Source organism: Megalopta genalis, chromosome 6 (genome assembly GCF_051020955.1).
Source record: "Megalopta genalis isolate 19385.01 chromosome 6, iyMegGena1_principal, whole genome shotgun sequence".
NCBI classification, from domain to species: Eukaryota; Metazoa; Arthropoda; class Insecta; order Hymenoptera; family Halictidae; genus Megalopta; species Megalopta genalis.
The window spans coordinates 7,421,021-7,440,162 of NC_135018.1; the positions used below are offsets into that span (position 1 = coordinate 7,421,021).

A 19,142-nucleotide genomic window follows, 5' to 3' on the forward strand; every position below is an offset into this window, starting at 1 on the left:
CTTCTTTAGTGTACAAACAAAAGTGCAAACAAACTTTAGTGTACACAACACAAACAAACAGAAAAATACAAATAAAATGAAAATATAATGAAAATAAAGAATAAAATGAAAATATAAAAATGAAAAATAATATAAAACTAAAACATGAAATAAAAATAAAAGACAAAAATGAAGTATAAAATATATATTTTCGTTGTCACAATACAAATCTAGACAAATCAAAGGTAAATCAAATTAAGAAGGTTCACTACAAGCAAGAATATGCATCTGTGTGACGCGTTTCTTAATTTTCGTCGACAAATGTGTATCGACTAAAATTCATAACGCTATGCTAACATCATCCTGAAACATTGACTGTTGCATTCCCGTCGCTAAGCTACTTGTTCGCGATTCGACTATATCGCACGAGTTGCGTAATTGCCTTTGTCCGGTGTCCCTTGAAATTCATCAAACTGTTCCATTTCGAACAGTTCTTTGCGCCGCAGTGGCAGGCAGCCGAGCTTTGACGCATTCCGCGTCCATATCTTCATTCTTGGACGGAGCTTGACTCCCCATTTTTCCGACTCCGTTCATCTCTGACCCGTTCCCGTTTCTGCCGGTTGCTTAGCTCTCTTTGCGCAACGCAACTCGTGTGCATTTCGTTTGTCACTCTCGTCAAAGGACCTGCTCGGCTCGGCTCGGCTCGCCGGCCGACGGCTTCTCTGGAGTGTGGCCCGCGACTGGCAGCCTGACCGGCTGCAACGTGCTCGAAATTACACGTCCTGGATTCCCGTGATGTCGCCGACGAGGAAACGCCGCTTCTCTTTGTCCGACGAATGCACCCGCGACACCGTTCTCCGGTTTCTCTGCCGCCGTTCTCTCTCCTCGCCCCGCTCTCGCGCCGTCCCGCCGTTCTTGTTTCGCCTGGAACAAGCGGGGCCCACGTTGATTCGTTGTAATAGATCCTGTAATTGCCGGCCACGACCGCCTCATGGGTTCGGAGTTGCGCAAAACAGTTTCAAATCACGCGAATCGTGCCCGAGAAATTCGCCGCGCGACCGAGAAACAGTGGAATTCTCTACAGGTGACGCTGCACACGATTCTTTATTTCACGCCAGGATCATTTGAACGCTGAACCTAACGAAGAGGTCGAATGTTCGCTTTTTTTTAAACCGCAAACAAAATTTTTTAGTTCTATCTTTTCGCTTTCCCTCAATTCATTGCACGACTTTTCCTGTAACATATAGGGTAATATTAAATTAAATGGTTTCATATAATATAGTTTGATATAAAATATACTTTAATATAACATAGTTTAATATAATATAGTTTAATATAAAATAATTTGATATAACATAGTTAAATATAATATATGTACAAGTTTAATAGTTTAATATTAAATAGTTTTCTTTACCTATGTATATCACACACAATTCTTAAAATGTTTAAATTATACGTTGATGTCTTTTACGTAAGACGTTAATACCTTATATTATTATATTTATATAACAATATATAATTATATATCTAATTCATAAATATTATATACATGTATAAAACATGTACACAAATATAATATATAATATATAATATATAATATATAATATATAATATATAATATATAATATATAATATATAATATATAATATATAATATATAATATATAATTTATAATTTATAACTTATAATTTATAATTTATAATTTATAATTTATAATTTATAATTTATAATATATAATATATAATATATAATATATAATATATAATATATAATATATGTGTAACTAATACTTATATTATATAAAAAAAACGAACAATAATCGCTGTTGTGTAGATCGAAGATTGCGCAACGAGTTCTAACGGCCGTCTTTTGTTTTGCAGGTACGTTGAAGAGGGAAGTGGCTTCGCCTGAATTTCGGCTGGTTACGTGAGTCGAAAATCGCTAGTAGACTGTGAATTTTCTTGTGCTTCCGAATCGAGAATTCTTCACGGACGAACGGCTCGATTTTACACAGTACCGTTCTTCTTTGTATGTTTCGTAATTTACCGAGGTTGTCCGTGTAGGGAGCGAAACTGTTTCTTCTTTTCGGAGATCTATTATCGTTTAGGAAAACATGAATTTTTGTATTTTCATCTATTTAGTGTTAAACTCCAGACATTTGCATGTCTCCTGGAAGGTGGTTTCATTTTCGCGATCTAGTTCCTCTCAATTTTATACTAATTTTTTGAACATGCAGACATATCATTCACAATTTTAGTCGGAATTTTGATACTGATTTGAACGTTTGTTGATTTCGCTTCGTCACAATTTTTATACCGATTTGAACAAGCAGAGATTCGATTAATTCACTGTTATTATGTCGATTCAAACATGTAGAAACTTGTATCGAATGCACGCTCACCTCTTTCCGCTACGCAAAAATGATTTTCAAAGAATTAAATTCTCATTCATTACCGCGATTTTCAAACAGCATGGAAATTCCATTTTAACGGAGCATGCGCGAACGCGACTCCTTTCTAGAAATTTTCCGCTTAATTATCAGATGCGTGCGAAAGTTTGCTTTTAATCGATCGTGGAAAGAGTCAGTTCCTCGATATCTACCTTCGGAAGTTCGTTTTCGAAGGCCAATAGCTATCGATAAAACGAGAAGGATGGAGAGTGTGTTGATCAGAAGTTAGTGTCGCGGCCGAGTTGGTTACACGTAATTACGGAACGCGTTTCACCGAGAAATAAACAAACAAATAACTGAATAAAATAATAAATCAATCAATCAATCAATCAATGAATAAACAGTGGGTTAATCGCGGTAGCAGTCTTCTGCGTGGCCGTGCGTTGTTCAACGTGTACAGTACGGAATTGAATTACAACAACACAACGTCGTGTCTCGAGGAACATAGTAATACGAGCTGTTATCGAAAGAATCTCCTTTTACATTTCTTACGTGAATCGAACAATCGCAATTATCGCGAAGCTTCGCGAATCGTGTCAAACGTTTCGTTACGAAACGAAACTTCACCGGACATGTTACGATTTCAATATTAAATCGACAGATTACAAGAAGCATTGTTTATCAAGCGAATACGATAAAGACTACGCGCCGTTCTGACAATGGGGATGGTTGCAATGCGATTAAACATTCGGTTAATTCTGATTCCCGTCGAATGTAACGATCGGCCGGCGTCGATTATTGCGAATTATTCCAGCAGGCATTTTGTTCCCGATGACAGGGATCGAGATACGCTTTACATGTAAAGCGTTTCTGAACGTTCATTCGATTATTTGATTCTTTGACCGGCATCGGAAATTTGAGTTCGCTGCAAAGGGAAATTTGAATACCAGCGGCTGAACAATTCGGGGGTCCGGTCAAATAATTCGAATTCGCGGCGCAAGGTATACGGTTAATTGAAGAAAATAGGAATGCGTTAACTTTGTGTCGGTGGCATCGATCCGTTTAATCGGACGGGAATTATGCGAAATTTATACGCCTAATGAGACGTAATTGTGGCAACTGGTAATTCGAGAATGTGGCCCTCGAGATCCGTCCGTCCGGACTTCCGAAATTATAATTTCGTTTGCGCTCTTAAATGAGTTCCAGTCGATCGATTCAAACACGTTGTTTGTGCGAAAATCCAACTTCAAAGCGATTTCGTTCAATTAAATTGAAATTAGAAAGCTCAAATCGATTAAAAAATGATCGCTTCCGTAATTCTCCCGCGTGCTACAAATCCAAATTAAATTTAGTCCGCTCGAATATGTCGCGACACGATAATTACATTGTGCAGCGAATTTGAAATTTTTTAAAAAGATTTTTTAATATCGAATGAGAGCGATCGTTGTAGAGCGCCACACTCCCAAAAAATACGAATTCGGAAACGAAATTACTGTATCACTCAGTTTTCGAAGCATTCGAGTTTCTCTAAAGACGTACATTTTTTTAATAAAAATAAGATATTACATGAAAGCTAAAAACGTTCGGAAGATCTAATTGGTCTCGAAAGATAGAGGTGAGATGCCCGAATATGTCGGCATCGACATTTATAATATTTTATGCTTCTAAGTACTGTTAAACGACGGTCGCGAAGTTTAAAAAAATGCCGAAGAACGGCATTTTTTACACAATATATCTGCGTATATACGAAAAGTTCTTTACCTGACGCGAAGACTGGCCATCGCATCGGATTCTGTAGACATTTCTGAAGAAGAAATTATCTAGAAGAAGCGTCGAAGCAATTTTACATTCGTTCAGGTCGAGGAAATATCCGTCGACAACGCGTGCACGACGCTTTGCCGCCGAACTACCATCGTTGCCAGTTAATACGTACCCGTCTAATGCATGCAATAATGACAGATTTTTTCATGCAGTCTTGCACAATAATCGAGAAATTATTAATAGACCGCGGATTTTATGCATTTATGGCAAAATTGAGTACTTGCAATTTGAAGTGATAAAAGTATTAAAAGAATTTTGAAATGTCGATCATTGGATATTAGAAATTCTAAAAATACTTAGAATTCGTTTCACAGTGTAAATACACAGGATGTCCCAAATTATGTTACTTCCGAGAAATGAGGGGTTCTCGAGGACATTTGAAGAAACTTTTTCCTTAGCGAAAATGCGATCCGCAGCTTCGTTTACGAGTTATTAACGAAAAACAGTGACCAATGAGAGGCAAGATTAGCTGGTGCGAGACGGCCGAGCTAATGAGCGGAACTGTGCTTCGTCCGCTTATTGGCTCTGCGTCAACCGCCAACCGTCTGCCTCGCGCTAACCGAGATCGTCTCTCATTGGTTAACGTTTTTCCTTAATAACTCGGTAACGACGAGTCGGAGAAAATTTTCGTAAAGGAAAAAGTTGCTTCGAATGACCTCAGGAACCCTTCATTTCCCGGAAGTAATATAATTTTGGAACACCCTGTATATTTCTCTATAAACGATTATGTCGTGTTACACAGAACGCGGAATCGCTGTGTTCGTGGCTCCCATTTCAATTCTAACTTTTTATTGGATTTATAAAACAGCTTTATTCGTCGAATTAAATTCGTTTGAGGATTTTCATGGTGCAGCATGAGATTTTAATCGAATCGGACAATTTTTGTAACAAAATCAGTCTCGTTCGCTGTGTTAAAAGCAAGCACAGTGTTTGTCGCATGATACTTACAGAACCTGGACACCAAATTTTTACGTGGTTCCGGTATTTTTAATACTATTCCGACAGAACGATAATTACGGGAAATTTTATTTTCCGCGTCGAGGATTTCGCCCTGTTCATTTTGCTGTTAGAACCAGTTGCGGGGGCTTCGAACCACGCCTTCCAGATTGTTCATTTTGCAATTATCAACGTCATAAAGGCTTTTTCGACAGAAGTTATTAAATAAATTCGTTCATTCGCAGAGCGCACTGCGATAAAAACCGCGCTGAAATCGCGCAAATGTACCGTTGCAATTGCACCGAATTATTAAAGCCGAGTCGCGTTGTCTTACCAAAGCGTCGCTCGCGTTAACGTTTATCGACAAAGCTCTTACGTTGGTTGAAAAATTTACAGCATTACGATTCTTTCGTAGCACCTCCCGGAGAAATTCAGCCATCGAAGAGGGTTGCTTCACATTTTCAACTTTCCACTGTCACAATGGGTTAAAATAAAGTTTTAGAGTTTTAATAAATGAAGTGGTGTATATACTAGGATGTTCAAATTACATTCTCCAATTTTTAGGACACAATATGATTGCTAGTTTTTGAGTGACAATCCGTTTGACAATTGTATGACATATCTGCTTCCTATTGGAAACGTGACAGCCAGAGGATAGATCAAGCCTTCCACGCATTTTTGCAGACTCTTCTAATTTATCGGATGTTATTTTTATAGCAGGTTTAATATGTAGGATAAAAAGTACTTGTCCCTTTTCTACTGTCCACGTTTGTCCTTATCGCGCAATTAAACTGCGATGCAAATTTCTGCGAACTTTGATTCAGAATTAGTTCATACGTTTCTTTCTCTTTCTGTTCATTACATCGTGAAAAGGATAATAATCTGTAGAGAGAAGCGTAATTACCCCGAGCGTAATTTGTACAAACATAATTAGCAAATTCATTCATCAAACATCGGTGGATGGAACAATAGCGATTGTAAGCTGCTTTCCCCTCGTTTCATCTGTGTGCTCATTGCATCGGAGAAAGAATAACAATCAAAAAGTTAGAGAAGCAAGATTATATACTGAACTATAGACCGACCTTTTTATTGGGTTCTTTGATTATGAAGAAGAGACAACCGAGCCAGATACGACATTATATGGCTAAATGAAACGAAATGAAATTAACGCTCCATAACTCAACGCATACTTGAAGTCGGACGCAGATTTATTATTCTTTTTAATCAAGTTTCGTTTTTAATCAGGCTGTAACAAAAGTATCTTGTTCTCTTACTTCATCTAGTTAATCAAGAAGCTTGTGTCTTATTATGTTTCGTTAGAGTAATTTAACTTCCTTTTTAAATCACGTTTTTAAAGTTGTTCGTTTAAAGAATATACTTCATAAAATTCCATAAAAATTGTTCGCTTGAAGAGCATATTTCATAAAATCCCATAAAAATTGTACATCTAAACAACATATTCCATAAAATCCTACAAAAATTGTTCGTTTAAACAATGTATCTTATAAAATCCTACAAAAAATTATTCGTTTAACCCCTTGCCGTACTTTAACGAGTCAGGCTCGTGGTGGAGATTTCTAGTAATAAGCTGTTATAGGCATGAATATTGTTCCCTTCCTTTAAGTCGGTATCAAATTCCTATTCTTCTGCCGCCGATATTTAAACATTCGAGTAGACGTAAACGTACAATAAATACGAAGTGTCTTTTTTTCTTCGAAGAAATTATTGCGATCGAAAAAGTTAGAAAACTAATGAAATTTTACATTTTCTCAAAGGGAAATGTGAGTCATTTTGAGCCAGTGTGACAGCGGATGGTCAATCGATAATGGATGGAGCTCGTTTTCATTTTCCCGACACATCACCTACTCGTTCGATCATTCCTCTTCGATCTCGGAGCAAGAATACCTAACGATCGCAGGGAAGTTACCATTTGCACCGGTTACCAAGTTAAATTGAACCGTTTCATCGAAGGTCTGAGGCGGAGTGTCAATCCAAGTTTAGATCTCGAGACTGGAGTCGATCGACGAGCATCGTCGTCGTCGTCGTCGTCGTCGTCAACGTCGTGCCCATATACCGTCGGCCGTTTGTACGTGCAATCGGGGAGAAACTTGGCCTGTGTACCCATTCGCGCTTAGGCGCGAGATCGCGGGTAACTGGCATAACTGTCTCCGGTCGTGGTCTCCGGTAATCAAGGCTTTCGTGATCGCTCGCCTACGCGACTGTGTACCAATGTGTACATACAGTGTACACTACGAAGCCGGGTTTCTGCGAGAGCGTGCCCGATATCTGCGCCGTGGCCGTCCAAGTTACATCACGCCGGAGATTTAACGGCGCGCATATTCGACGGGTTAAATGTCGTGTCTGCAAATTCCAATGGGGCCGATAATCTCGTTGGACCGTGTCCCTTGCGGGCCACCTGGGACTCGCAGATCTACCGACCTGGAATAGCCTCCAATCATCGCCGGCATTAACTTCGTTTCTTCGGCACACTACCGTGAAACGCTCTCTTTGTACAACGGAAACGCTCTTTGTACGCGGGAAACGTTCGTCTTTGAATTAATGGGAACGTCCTGGGCTAGAATAATGCAGTTACCGGATGACGGATCGATGCGTTTCGCCGAGTGTTGCTTGTCCAAATTGAGATTCGCGGAATTTTCGAGGCGAACAATATCTATGGAGCAGGATTAATTTCCGAATTAACAGCATAATACGCGCGGTGCGGATAATAGAATTTTCAGACGATATAGCAACGACTTTTCGAGCAACGAAATCAATTTGTTTCGCTTACCGAGTTACTTGAAATAAAACAATATACATATATCTAAGAAGTTGATTATATTTGTTTATTTGTTTTTTCTAATTTAGAAGGTATCATTTTTCTATTTTTTTTTCAATTTCTTCTGGAACGTGTTTCTTAAGTTTGTTTTTTTTAACAAGATCAAGGCAGAAACAAATCGAACGATTATCAGAAATTTGAAAACTTGGATTCCGAATTTAATACGTTTATTTAAACGGATTTAATATCTTTAATTCAATAACGTTGCATTTAAATATCATATAAGATATATATTATATAGATAGATAGATATATTATACATATATATATAGATAGATAGATAAATATTATATAGAGATCACGATAATAAAAATATAACAATAATAAAAGTGGCACAATAATATGAATAATAACAATAACAGAAATGATCGTAATAATAAAAATAATGACAATAATAAAAATGGCACAATGATATAGACAATAGCAATAATAAAAATGGCACAATAACGAAAAGATCCTGAAAAGTAACGATCGTGGCCAGTGTCGAATTATGGAACGTTCGACAACTGTTTGGATAATGAAACATTCAAATATGTTGATTAAACGGGGTTAGCGAACCTTATTGTTCGAGATTGTACGAGGAATAACTGAATGGAACTCGTTTATTGAATTTAGCCGAACCAGTAAACGCTTTGGTGTCCGCAGAATATTGCAGAAAATATCTGTACCGGAGTGCGAATAATTCCATGAAAACGGCGGGTCAGAAGGGGAATAATTTTTGCTCAAAGGAATTCTATGCCATTTTCGGGCGTCCGTAGAAATTGGATTCTGTGAATTTCGTTTTGCTGCCTTGCATCCGATTTCCCGCGGTTCGACCCATATTCCACTATAATGGACGATATTGACCGCGCCGACGATACCTTTGACACGATCATGTTTTGCATCGCAAAGTTACAATCGATGATATCTACATTTTAATAGAATCTTGCACCTCGAGATTGAGTTTGAAAATCTTCAAAGCATAGAATGGTAAGACGAGGCCCACGTCGGATAGACTGTCAAAGCTTTGTAGAGTCCGGATTTGTGTAGTTAATTTCTAAACGTATCGGGGATAATTTTCGGTTCACATTCTCAGCTGCGAAAGAGATATTTGCATTTTATGGCCCGCGAGAATATTGCTCGGATGTTTGTTGAAATAAAATGGAAGCTGCAGCTTCAGTGAACGCGGCAGAGCTTGAATTTATTAGATTACTAACCCGGCGAAAAAAGCGACGTATTCAGAGAATGTTGACTTTTAAACAATTGATGGATTATGGATAGATTACTAAAAGATGAGTAGATCGAGGTCTAGAAGCTACGTTATGGGAAAAAAAGGTATTAAAATAGAGCTTTTTGTCATAGTTTTTCAAATAAAAATTGTTCTCGGTCAGAGTTGGTCATTGTACAGACTGTTTCGAATAAATAATTATCTAAGATAATTATCCGAATGAATTCATTCCAGTCGAATATTTTATTCGTTCTAAATTATTCCGTTCATTCGAGAATAATTCATTACTTGTCATCAATTATTTTATTCATTCGAATTATTCTTTAGTCGTATAATTCTTTATTCAAAATCCAAAATTTGTCATTTTATTAAATACACTTGTAAGATAAGATCTGATTACAGAATGTTACACAAGAAAGTTAATACTTTTTCGAAATTTAGTAACTCTTGCATTTAACACATTGTTCCCGAAAATGTGTTCTTTTCGAGATACATTTAGATTTCAAGCTTTCAAACGAGCGTCTTGAGGATGTTTTCCTGTATCCTCCATGGGGAATGATTCACCCGATTATTTTCTAAACAATGCATAATACCAGTTTTTGACAAGATATGATTTTGTCTGCAAATCACATCTATTAATTAACACGTTCCGTGCCACGTGTACCATCGATGGTACACGCTTGCATGTTTACTTAGTGAACTGAACAAATTGTTTACAAGAAATTTAGAACCGAAGAATCAATTTCCACCGCAAGAATGGGCGTTGATAAGTTTTTGTTACGTTGTTATGTGTACGAGAATTAATAATTGCACGTAATACATCAAGTTTTAGTAAAATATCAAAGTGTGAAGATTCGCGTAAAAAAAGCTCGGCACGGAACGTGTTAAATATGCAAGAAGGACGATGTTTATCCATTTAAAAAAAACTATGTTGACCCTCACAACCGGGAATATGTAATCGCAAATTAAATGAAATAATTTACGCGCATGTTGTAGCTGACATAGAACCGTGTAACACTCTGTATATGGTCGGAGATGGCTGGATCCGAGGCTGGCGAAGAGTCCCCTGGAAAGGTTCCCGGGCAAGTTTCGACTTCGACGAGTCGTCTTCCGCGTTCGCGCGCCCCTTAAAAACATACACGCGGTCCTTCTCGAGCGCACCAAGCCGGCATGAAACTCGCCGACAACTCGATGTCGTCGTTCCCGGGCTCAAAACTCGGGGCGAAGGACCGTGATACTACTTGTAAATTAGTCGAGCACGCGAGAGCGGTCGCTTCTGAAATTCTCGACGGTCTGGTCCTTCGCGCGAGCTGCTGCCGTTCCCTTCGCCCTCGAGGATTTCCCATCGTCGCATGGTGCGTCGTTTATACGAGCGCCCGGGATAAAAATCATAACTTCGGAGCTAATCAATTTTCGACCAAAGTGTCTTAATAATTTGTCGAAGAAAATGCAAAGATGCATCGATTTGCATAACAAAAATTATATGATTTCGTAACAAAAATTTTGTCATCTTTATTTTTCATCGAACAAAAGCTTTTATGCAGATTTTCATTAAAACAATTTATTGTTAGCTGAATACCGTGTAACTTTTCTCCAAATCGATTTTTCTTCATGAATTTTGCGTCAGTTCCTGAAAATTCGTAGCGATCGTTTCGCATATAAGTACATACGGGCTTGAGACCGGTTATTGCTACATATTTGATTAAATAACTCGAAAGATGGCAATTTTTCTCGAAAAAAGTTTTTACGATATCAAAATGTACTGTCCGATGAATAAGTCGGAATAAGAATCACACGATTTTAAAACCTTATCTAAACTATAGAAAGATCAATCAGACTTCACATTATTTCGTTTCGAGTCAATTATTATATTGCATATAAGTATTATCAAATTTCTATAGATTAATTACAATCGTATAACGCCTGGCCATCATTTTCTATGAAGATTACTTTGTAAAGTGTTCATAAGACAATGTAAACAAGCTGCGCGTTGCGAACTATTTGATCTTCCTAATATTCGCTCGGAAAACTTGCTTGAAAAATCGTCCAATTTTGTGAACATTCCGTTGCTGAATATGATTATTTAGATATTAGGTCTACCGGAATGTTCTGTCCGATAACGTCATTGCAAATTTCAATAGATATGCACATATTCGTTTGAGACATATAGTTTTGAAAAATGTTGCTCACAAATTGCCATCACGCTGGCAAGAGGTCATAAGTAACGACGGAAATTATATTGTACAATAAATATTACTAAATTTATGAAATTATTATTATATTATATATTATTATATATATATATATTATTATTATTATATTATTATTATATATATGTATATATATTATTATATTATAATATATATATATATATATATATATATATATATATATATATATAATATAATTATATATATTATATTATATAATATTTCCTTTTATTTCTCAAACGGACAGAACTTTCCGGTAGACCTAATATTTTAACACATCGTACACACACACATAGTTTGGAATAAACATGAAGCAGTGACATTTTTTAATTTTGTCCATCGACGGGTCGTACTGTACGTCGCGTCGCCGCGAGACACGAACCACTCCGCGCGCGAAACACGCTTTCGTAAATGTCGGGAATCGGACAGGTATGAAAAACCGGGAAGTCGTATGTCCCACTTCCGCCGAAATTCCTGTCGAATCTCGTAAGCCGGCCCCGACATCCGGAAGCGGAACTTTCAAACTGTCCGATCGATTTACGGGATTCCGACGTCTGGACCAAGACCTCGCGTCGCGTCGTTTCCTCAAAGAACCCGCCGCGCCGCCTCGGGAAATTATCGGCGGAACTTCGGCGAACGGTTTACCGGCTACGATTACCAGATCGTTTCTCCCTGTGATCGATGCTGGAATCGGCTAGTATAATAGATCGCAAGCCGGCATTTTTAATTATCGAACGACGGGCCGCGGCTGGCGGTGACCGGGTCAATTCTGACCGCTGCGGCTATTTCACGTTCGCTATGTGATGGCATATACAGTTTTACATAAGAAGATTGGAGAAATTAAATTATATTATATTGTATTATATTGTATTATATTATATTATATTATATTATATTAAATTATATTAAATTATATTAAATTATATTATATTATATTATATTATATTATATTATATTATATTATATTATATTATATTATATTATATTATATTATATTATATTATATTATATTATACTATACTATACTATACTATACTATACTATACTATACTATACTATACTATACTATACTATACTATACTATACTATACTATACTATACTATACTATACTATACTATACTATACTATACTACACTATACTATACCATACTACACTATACTATACTACACTATATCATATTGTATTGTATTGTATTATATTATACTCATAGGTGATAATCAAAATAATAAAACGAAATATGTTTATTACGTGTATTTTCTCGTCGAGGATTTAGACTGAACATATTTATTATTTTTTACTTATTATTATTTTGTACTTACTGTTATTTATTTAACATGACGAGTATATTAGTCGAAAACAGCTAACTAGTTAAAAGAAGACGATTTAAGAGCAGAGATCAAAAGTAGATAAAGACAAAAGATGGTAATTAAAGAGCTATTTGCTAAATCGATTGTTGTATTCAACAGATAGGTTGCAATTTAATAATTATAATTCCGCGTTCTAAATAAAGACCCAATATCGTGGCTTCGGTCATTCGAAAATAGATATTTACAGGCAGAAGATTGCAACAAAAGGCAACTGAAGCCGTTCATATCGAGGAGCTCCTATTTGCTTATGCAAAACGGCAGTTGCTAATGAATCCTTGGATTTCTACCGTTCCCGGTTGTTCAGGGTCTAAATAGCCACGGTCGATTTTTGTCGACCACATCGAATCGCATGAATCACAGATGAACGATTGAGATCGATTTCTCCATCGCGGTTTTTCCATCGAGGACGGACCCGTCTCGAGTCGCATGAATCACGGGCCAAACGCGCGTTTCAGCTGATCGGCAACTATTTCTCAATGTTCCGGCGTCAGGGAACCCGAAGTTGGGGACGTTGTCTCGAGAGGGCTAACACGAATCCCGGCGACCACACTTTTCTCTTGGCTCGCTTAAATTCAATCTTTATTTTCGCGAAGTCGCGCGGCTGGCTTGTTCCATTAAGTTTCGAAGTATTAGGCGATACGTCACGATCAAGTATTCATTAAAAGCAGAAGTTAACGGGAAACTTGTAAGAAGTTTGAAAACTCGAGGCTTCTGCTTCATCCATATTCCCCGGCTGTAGTAACCTGCCTGCTTCTCTTCGGGGAATTGCATAAGACACTAGCAGTTCCTGGCGCACTTTGATTGCCGCGTCAACCATACACGGATGAAACAGGTAATACTCTTCGTTACAAATGCTTCAGAAAATCCTGAATCGAACTCTCTTTTATTCGCAATTCTCTGCAGTTTGGTGGAAATTTAAATACATATATTTTCATTATTTAAATTTATTTAATATTATTTAAATATATTACATATATTTTCATTATTTAAATTTATTTAATATTATTTAAATATATTACATATATTTTCATTATTTAAATTTCCACCGAATATATAAATAAAATATAAATATATTATATTTAATAATAATATTTATTAATTATAATAATATTAATTTAATTAATTTATTAATAATAATATTAATATTTAATAATAATAATATAAATATATTATATTTAAATAATGAACTTTATTGATTTCCTTGCTAATTATAAATGGTCCTCGTACATACCGTACCATACAGTAAAATAAAATCGATGTGAAATAAAACGAGAAAATAAAATAAGACAAGAAAACGAAAATAAAATAGATAAAATTAGACAAGAAAATAATAATCAAATCGAGAAAATTAAAGAAAGAAATGAAAACCAAACGGATAAAATAAAACAAGAAAATGAAAATCAACTAGATAAAATAAAATAAGATGCAAGATCCCGAAGGTGCAATGCATTCAATAACTGTCATTTTCAATTACAGCTTCAATAATCGTACGATAAAGTTCATCTCCGCTTTTAATAATCGTAAAATAAAGTTCAATTGTGCTTCAGGCCACCGTAAAATAATGTTCAATTATACTTTCAATAATCATAAAATGAAGCGCGAATGTACCTTCGATAATCATAAAGTAAAATCATCTCCGTGGAAAATCACGGAATAAATTTCTGGATCGGTCTTTGGGAGCTTGCAATTTTTATAGTACATTTTGTATATCTTATTTTTAGTTCTCGGTAGCTCCAGTGTTGATACTAAAATTTAATTGTAAATCTTTGGGCAAATATAAATGTTTACGAACGTAAAAGAATGAACGATATCGAAATCCTTTACTTGCTTATCGTATTTGGTTACACGTATTCAGAATGCTTTTCTGCAGCGAGTTTTGGAAAACCAAAAACACTGTGCAAGCAGAGAATTCGCAGGTTGAGATGCGTACAATACAGTTCACTATTATTCGAGCAGCATAGATTTCATGTTTTTCTACGTTCTCGAAAGACGTTACAGCGAGCATGAATGACTTTTTGTCGGATTAATTACCACTCTCGTTCTTTATAGGACGGATTTAATGGCATGTGTCTCAAATATCGGTTACGAGGTCTTGTTCGAATTAACATTTTAATGGACGAGTCGGATAGCGTTGCGAAAACTCTGCTTTCTACACAGGAAAATGACGCGCTGGGGAATTTCTGTAGATGGGCAGACGTTGGCACAGGCGTTAATAAAATTACGCTTTCTTTTTATTACGTTACTGAATCCCTGACGGGGTTTATTATCACGCAAAACACATACAAATAATTACATACAAATAAGATTCAGAGAAAAGAAGGAAAGAAAAGGAAAAAAGGAAACGTGTATAGTCCGGAGTGCGATAAAATTAGGTTGACGGATACTGAAATTTATTTAAATTTTATGATTAAATCATCTCCCGCAGCAAGCGAACTGGATTCTAGCATGATTTACAGGCCTTGTAATTGCAACACGCTATCTTTGGAATGCTTAAACTCTTCCAAACAATTCTGAGCCGCGTGTTAACACAAGCTCGCAGTATCCATTATTTATGAGGCTGTTCAACTATGTCGAATTAATGCAACAAAGATAACAGATATAATGCAAAGACGCCATGAACTTGGGTGCACCGAGTTGATGCATCATCAGTCCTGGGCGAACGTTTTCTGACGGCAAATTTATTTTGATGCTGAAGTTTTCCTGCCGCGTTATTTTCCCAATTTATTAATGCGTAAATATGACAATGATTTCTTTTTTACAAACTAAATATGCATTATCATAGCATCTTTTTACGCCGTTTCGGATTACGTGCAGATTATTTTACCGGCTAATTTTCTTTTAGTGGTAAACAATTTTTTGTTGCGGAAAACAAAGTCTGGGTAAACAAATCCGAACAAGAATTCATTCGTGGGACAAATCGCGATACCAGCACATAAAAAATCATATTCGGCAGACGCAACTTTTGATGTTAACTGTTATGATATTTTCGTGAAAAGGAGGCGCATCGATTGTTACGTTTGCAATATTTTTAATCGCGAACAAAATTGCTTTCCAATCTTTTTAATTTTTAGTTTTTAATTTTGAACATTTTTTTCCAATCGAACTGACAGATGTGAATTATATCTGTCATTTATAAATTATACAGATACATATGTGTATTGTATACATTTTTATCCAGGTATGAACTGTATGTTGAAAGCAATAGAAAATCATGAAAAATTGCATATTTATATGCTAGAATTGCGATTTGGCCCACTGTGCAGCGTGCTCGCCGTGAAGAACTAGTGGCCGGGCGGCTGAAGAAGACATTATAGCCAAAAGAGGGGGTGAAAGTTGGCCGAGATTAGAATCGACGGGCGTGGGATCGGCTTCCGAAAGTGCAGGCTGCACTTTGTCGATGTATGTATTCGGTGGCTGTGCACATAGAGCTCGAGCAGCGAGCAGGCAGGCAGGCAGGCGCACGATAAAGGCGAATGTATCGATCGGCACGTGACGGGACCTTCTTTCACTTCCTTTGTTTCCCGTTTGATCCTTTCTTACGTTCGTTTTTCTTTATCCGTTTCTTTGCTCTCCATCTCCCCATCTCTCTCTCTCTCTCCTCCCCCCTCTCTCTATCTCTATGCTTTTCTTTCTCCGTTCTCCATTTCAGCTCTCGACGTCCTAGTCCACTCACTGCTGATCTTTTTGCCGCCACCACTTTGCCAGTGAAAACTGAAGATTGAAGTTTTATTCATTTACCGTGTTATCCCGCGCGATAACGGCACGTTCTCTCTCTCTCTTTCTCTTTCTCTCTCTCTCTCTCCCTTTCTCTCTCTCTCTCCCTTTCTCTTTCTCTCTCTCTCTCTCTCTCTCTCTCTCTCTCTCTCTCGTTTTCACTCTCTGGCTTTACACGTGTACGCCTTGTAAAATTTCACGTTTTATCTTGCGAGCTTATTCTCTTTCTTCAACCCGGTCACCGGTCCCGATATGCCATGAGAGCTCGGCAGCGTAATGTTAAGCGGGTATCGCGACTGTTCAATTTTATTGAAAATATCGATCGAACGCCGTTTCCTTTGTATTACTTCCTTTGTATTATTTCCTTTGTATTAGAGATGTTCGATCCCGATTCGATTCTCGGAAGAATCGATCTTTTCGGTCAAGAAATCGATTTTTCAATCAATATTTTTCGATCGATTCTTGCAAAATCTATTTGTTGATCTTGATTTTTCGGGGAATCGATTCTCATGATGTGATTCAGAATCGATTCGTTGATTTCGATTTTTTGGAATAATCGATTCTCATGATTCGACTTAAAATCGATTCGTTGATTTCGATTTTTTGGAATAATCGATTCTCATGATTCGACTTAGAATCGACTCGTTGATTCCGATTTTTTGGGAGAATCGATTCTCATGATTCCATTCAGAATCAATTCGTTGATTTCGATTTTCTGGAATAACCGATTCTCATGATTCGATTTAAAATCGATTCGTTGATTTCGATTTTTTGGAATAATCGATTCTCATGATTCGACTTAGAATCGACTCGTTGATTCCGATTTTTTGGGAGAATCGATTCTCATGATTCGACATAGAATCGACTCGTTGATTCCGATTTTTTGGAATAACCGATTCTCATGATTCGACTTAAAATCGATTCGTTGATTTCGATTTTTTGGAATAATCGATTCTCATGATTCGACTTAGAATCGACTCGTTGATTCCGATTTTTTGGGAGAATCGATTCTCATGATTCCATTCAGAATCAATTCGTTGATTTCGATTTTCTGGAATAACCGATTCTCATGATTCGATTTAAAATCGATTCGTTGATTTCGATTTTTTGGAATAATCGATTCTCATGATTCGACTTAGAATCGACTCGTTGATTCCGATTTTTTGGGAGAATCGATTCTCATGATTCGACATAGAATCGACTCGTTGATTCCGATTTTTTGGAATAACCGATTCTCATGATTCGACTTAAAATCGATTCGTTGATTTCGATTTTTTGGAATAATCGATTCTCATGATTCGACTTAGAATCGACTCGTTGATTCCGATTTTTTGGGAGAATCGATTCTCATGATTCCATTCAGAATCAATTCGTTGATTTCGATTTTCTGGAATAACCGATTCTCATGATTCGATTTAAAATCGATTCGTTGATTTCGATTTTTTGGGGGAGAATCGATTCTCATGATTTCGATTCATACTCGACCCAAGAATCGATCCTGTAAAGAGAGTCGAACGTCTCTACCTTGTATGTACCTCTTGGAATTAAATCCACAGGTCGCCACGTGGCGAATTCAGTCAATTATTTGACACTGGAAATTAAGCGAGGCTGCTGGAAACTGTTGAAATCTTGATAAGGCACCGTAAGTAATTTTGACGCGGATGAGATTATTCGCCTGGATTCAAGAATATTTAATTTGGCAAAATGCTATGCAGTTATAAATGCCGGAAGTTTTCGCGCTGAATTCACGGACAGTTATAGTGATATACCTTGATATAACCGTCGACGCCGGATTTTATGGAATTTAATTGTTCTTTTCCTGATTTATTGGATTCCCTAATCTCAGTTTTTTCGACGTTGAAACACATTTTTGGAGGCAAAATTATTTAATTTTACAATTGTAAAATTGTAAAATGCGAGGTTTTGTAGAACGTTCTCCTCTGTACGATTTATCAGAGAAATTGCTAAAGGACGAGTTTCTCTAGAGAAGCAACTTCAACGAAACTGATCACTCCACGGCGGATCTTTATGCAAAATAAAAATTGTCTACGTTAATTTTAAGAAATGTTAGTTGGACGATAATGTCTTTCCTCTTTTAATAATTGCAACAAGTTGAAGGTAGCGTAACAACATCCTCGAATTCTTCTAATATCTTCACATGCCTTGTATTTGGCCTATTCGTTTTTATCATGAATGCATAAAATCCGCAGTTTAGTTTCACGATGCAGGATGCATCGTCTAACAATCGTTCAATTGTACACGAGATTTTCGAAGATTCCACGGAGCATCTTCTTCGATAAGATATTTCGTCATTAATCTGTCTAAAACTGCAGGTTTCAATTTCCACGCAATTAAATCATAAACGATCCAACGTTATCACGTTACGTATTATTATTATTATTTTTCCGAACACGCCTGACGTTGCTGCAGAAAATCTCGCAAACTCTCGGGCGGATTTCAATAAATTTCTAATTTCACAAACGATTTCGCGCATTCCGTGAATCGTGTTGCCGACGATGAATGGCGATACATGCATATTCCAGCAATATTTTTATAGTCCGCGTGCTTTCTGATCCATTCGACGCGTCGCTGCGTTTCCATTATGCAAACAGAAGCCGTGGGACGCGAGCGCGTTACATGCTCGCGGGAAAATAAAAGGAAGAATGAAAATTGGTGGAAAA

At 36.9% G+C, this 19,142-nt stretch overlaps 1 protein-coding gene across 1 annotated transcript in view; it reads left to right on the plus strand.

Moving 5' to 3' along the window:
* Window positions 1–11,369, plus strand: part of LOC143259608 (uncharacterized) — a 73,750-nt gene extending 62,381 nt beyond the window's left edge. Inside the window, exon 3 of the mRNA XM_076522673.1 lies at window positions 10,165–11,369. Coding sequence (XP_076378788.1) covers window positions 10,165–10,173 — 9 coding nt within the window. The 3' untranslated portion in view covers window positions 10,174–11,369. The remainder of the gene's footprint in view (window positions 1–10,164) is intronic.
* Window positions 11,370–19,142: the final 7,773 nt, after the last annotated feature.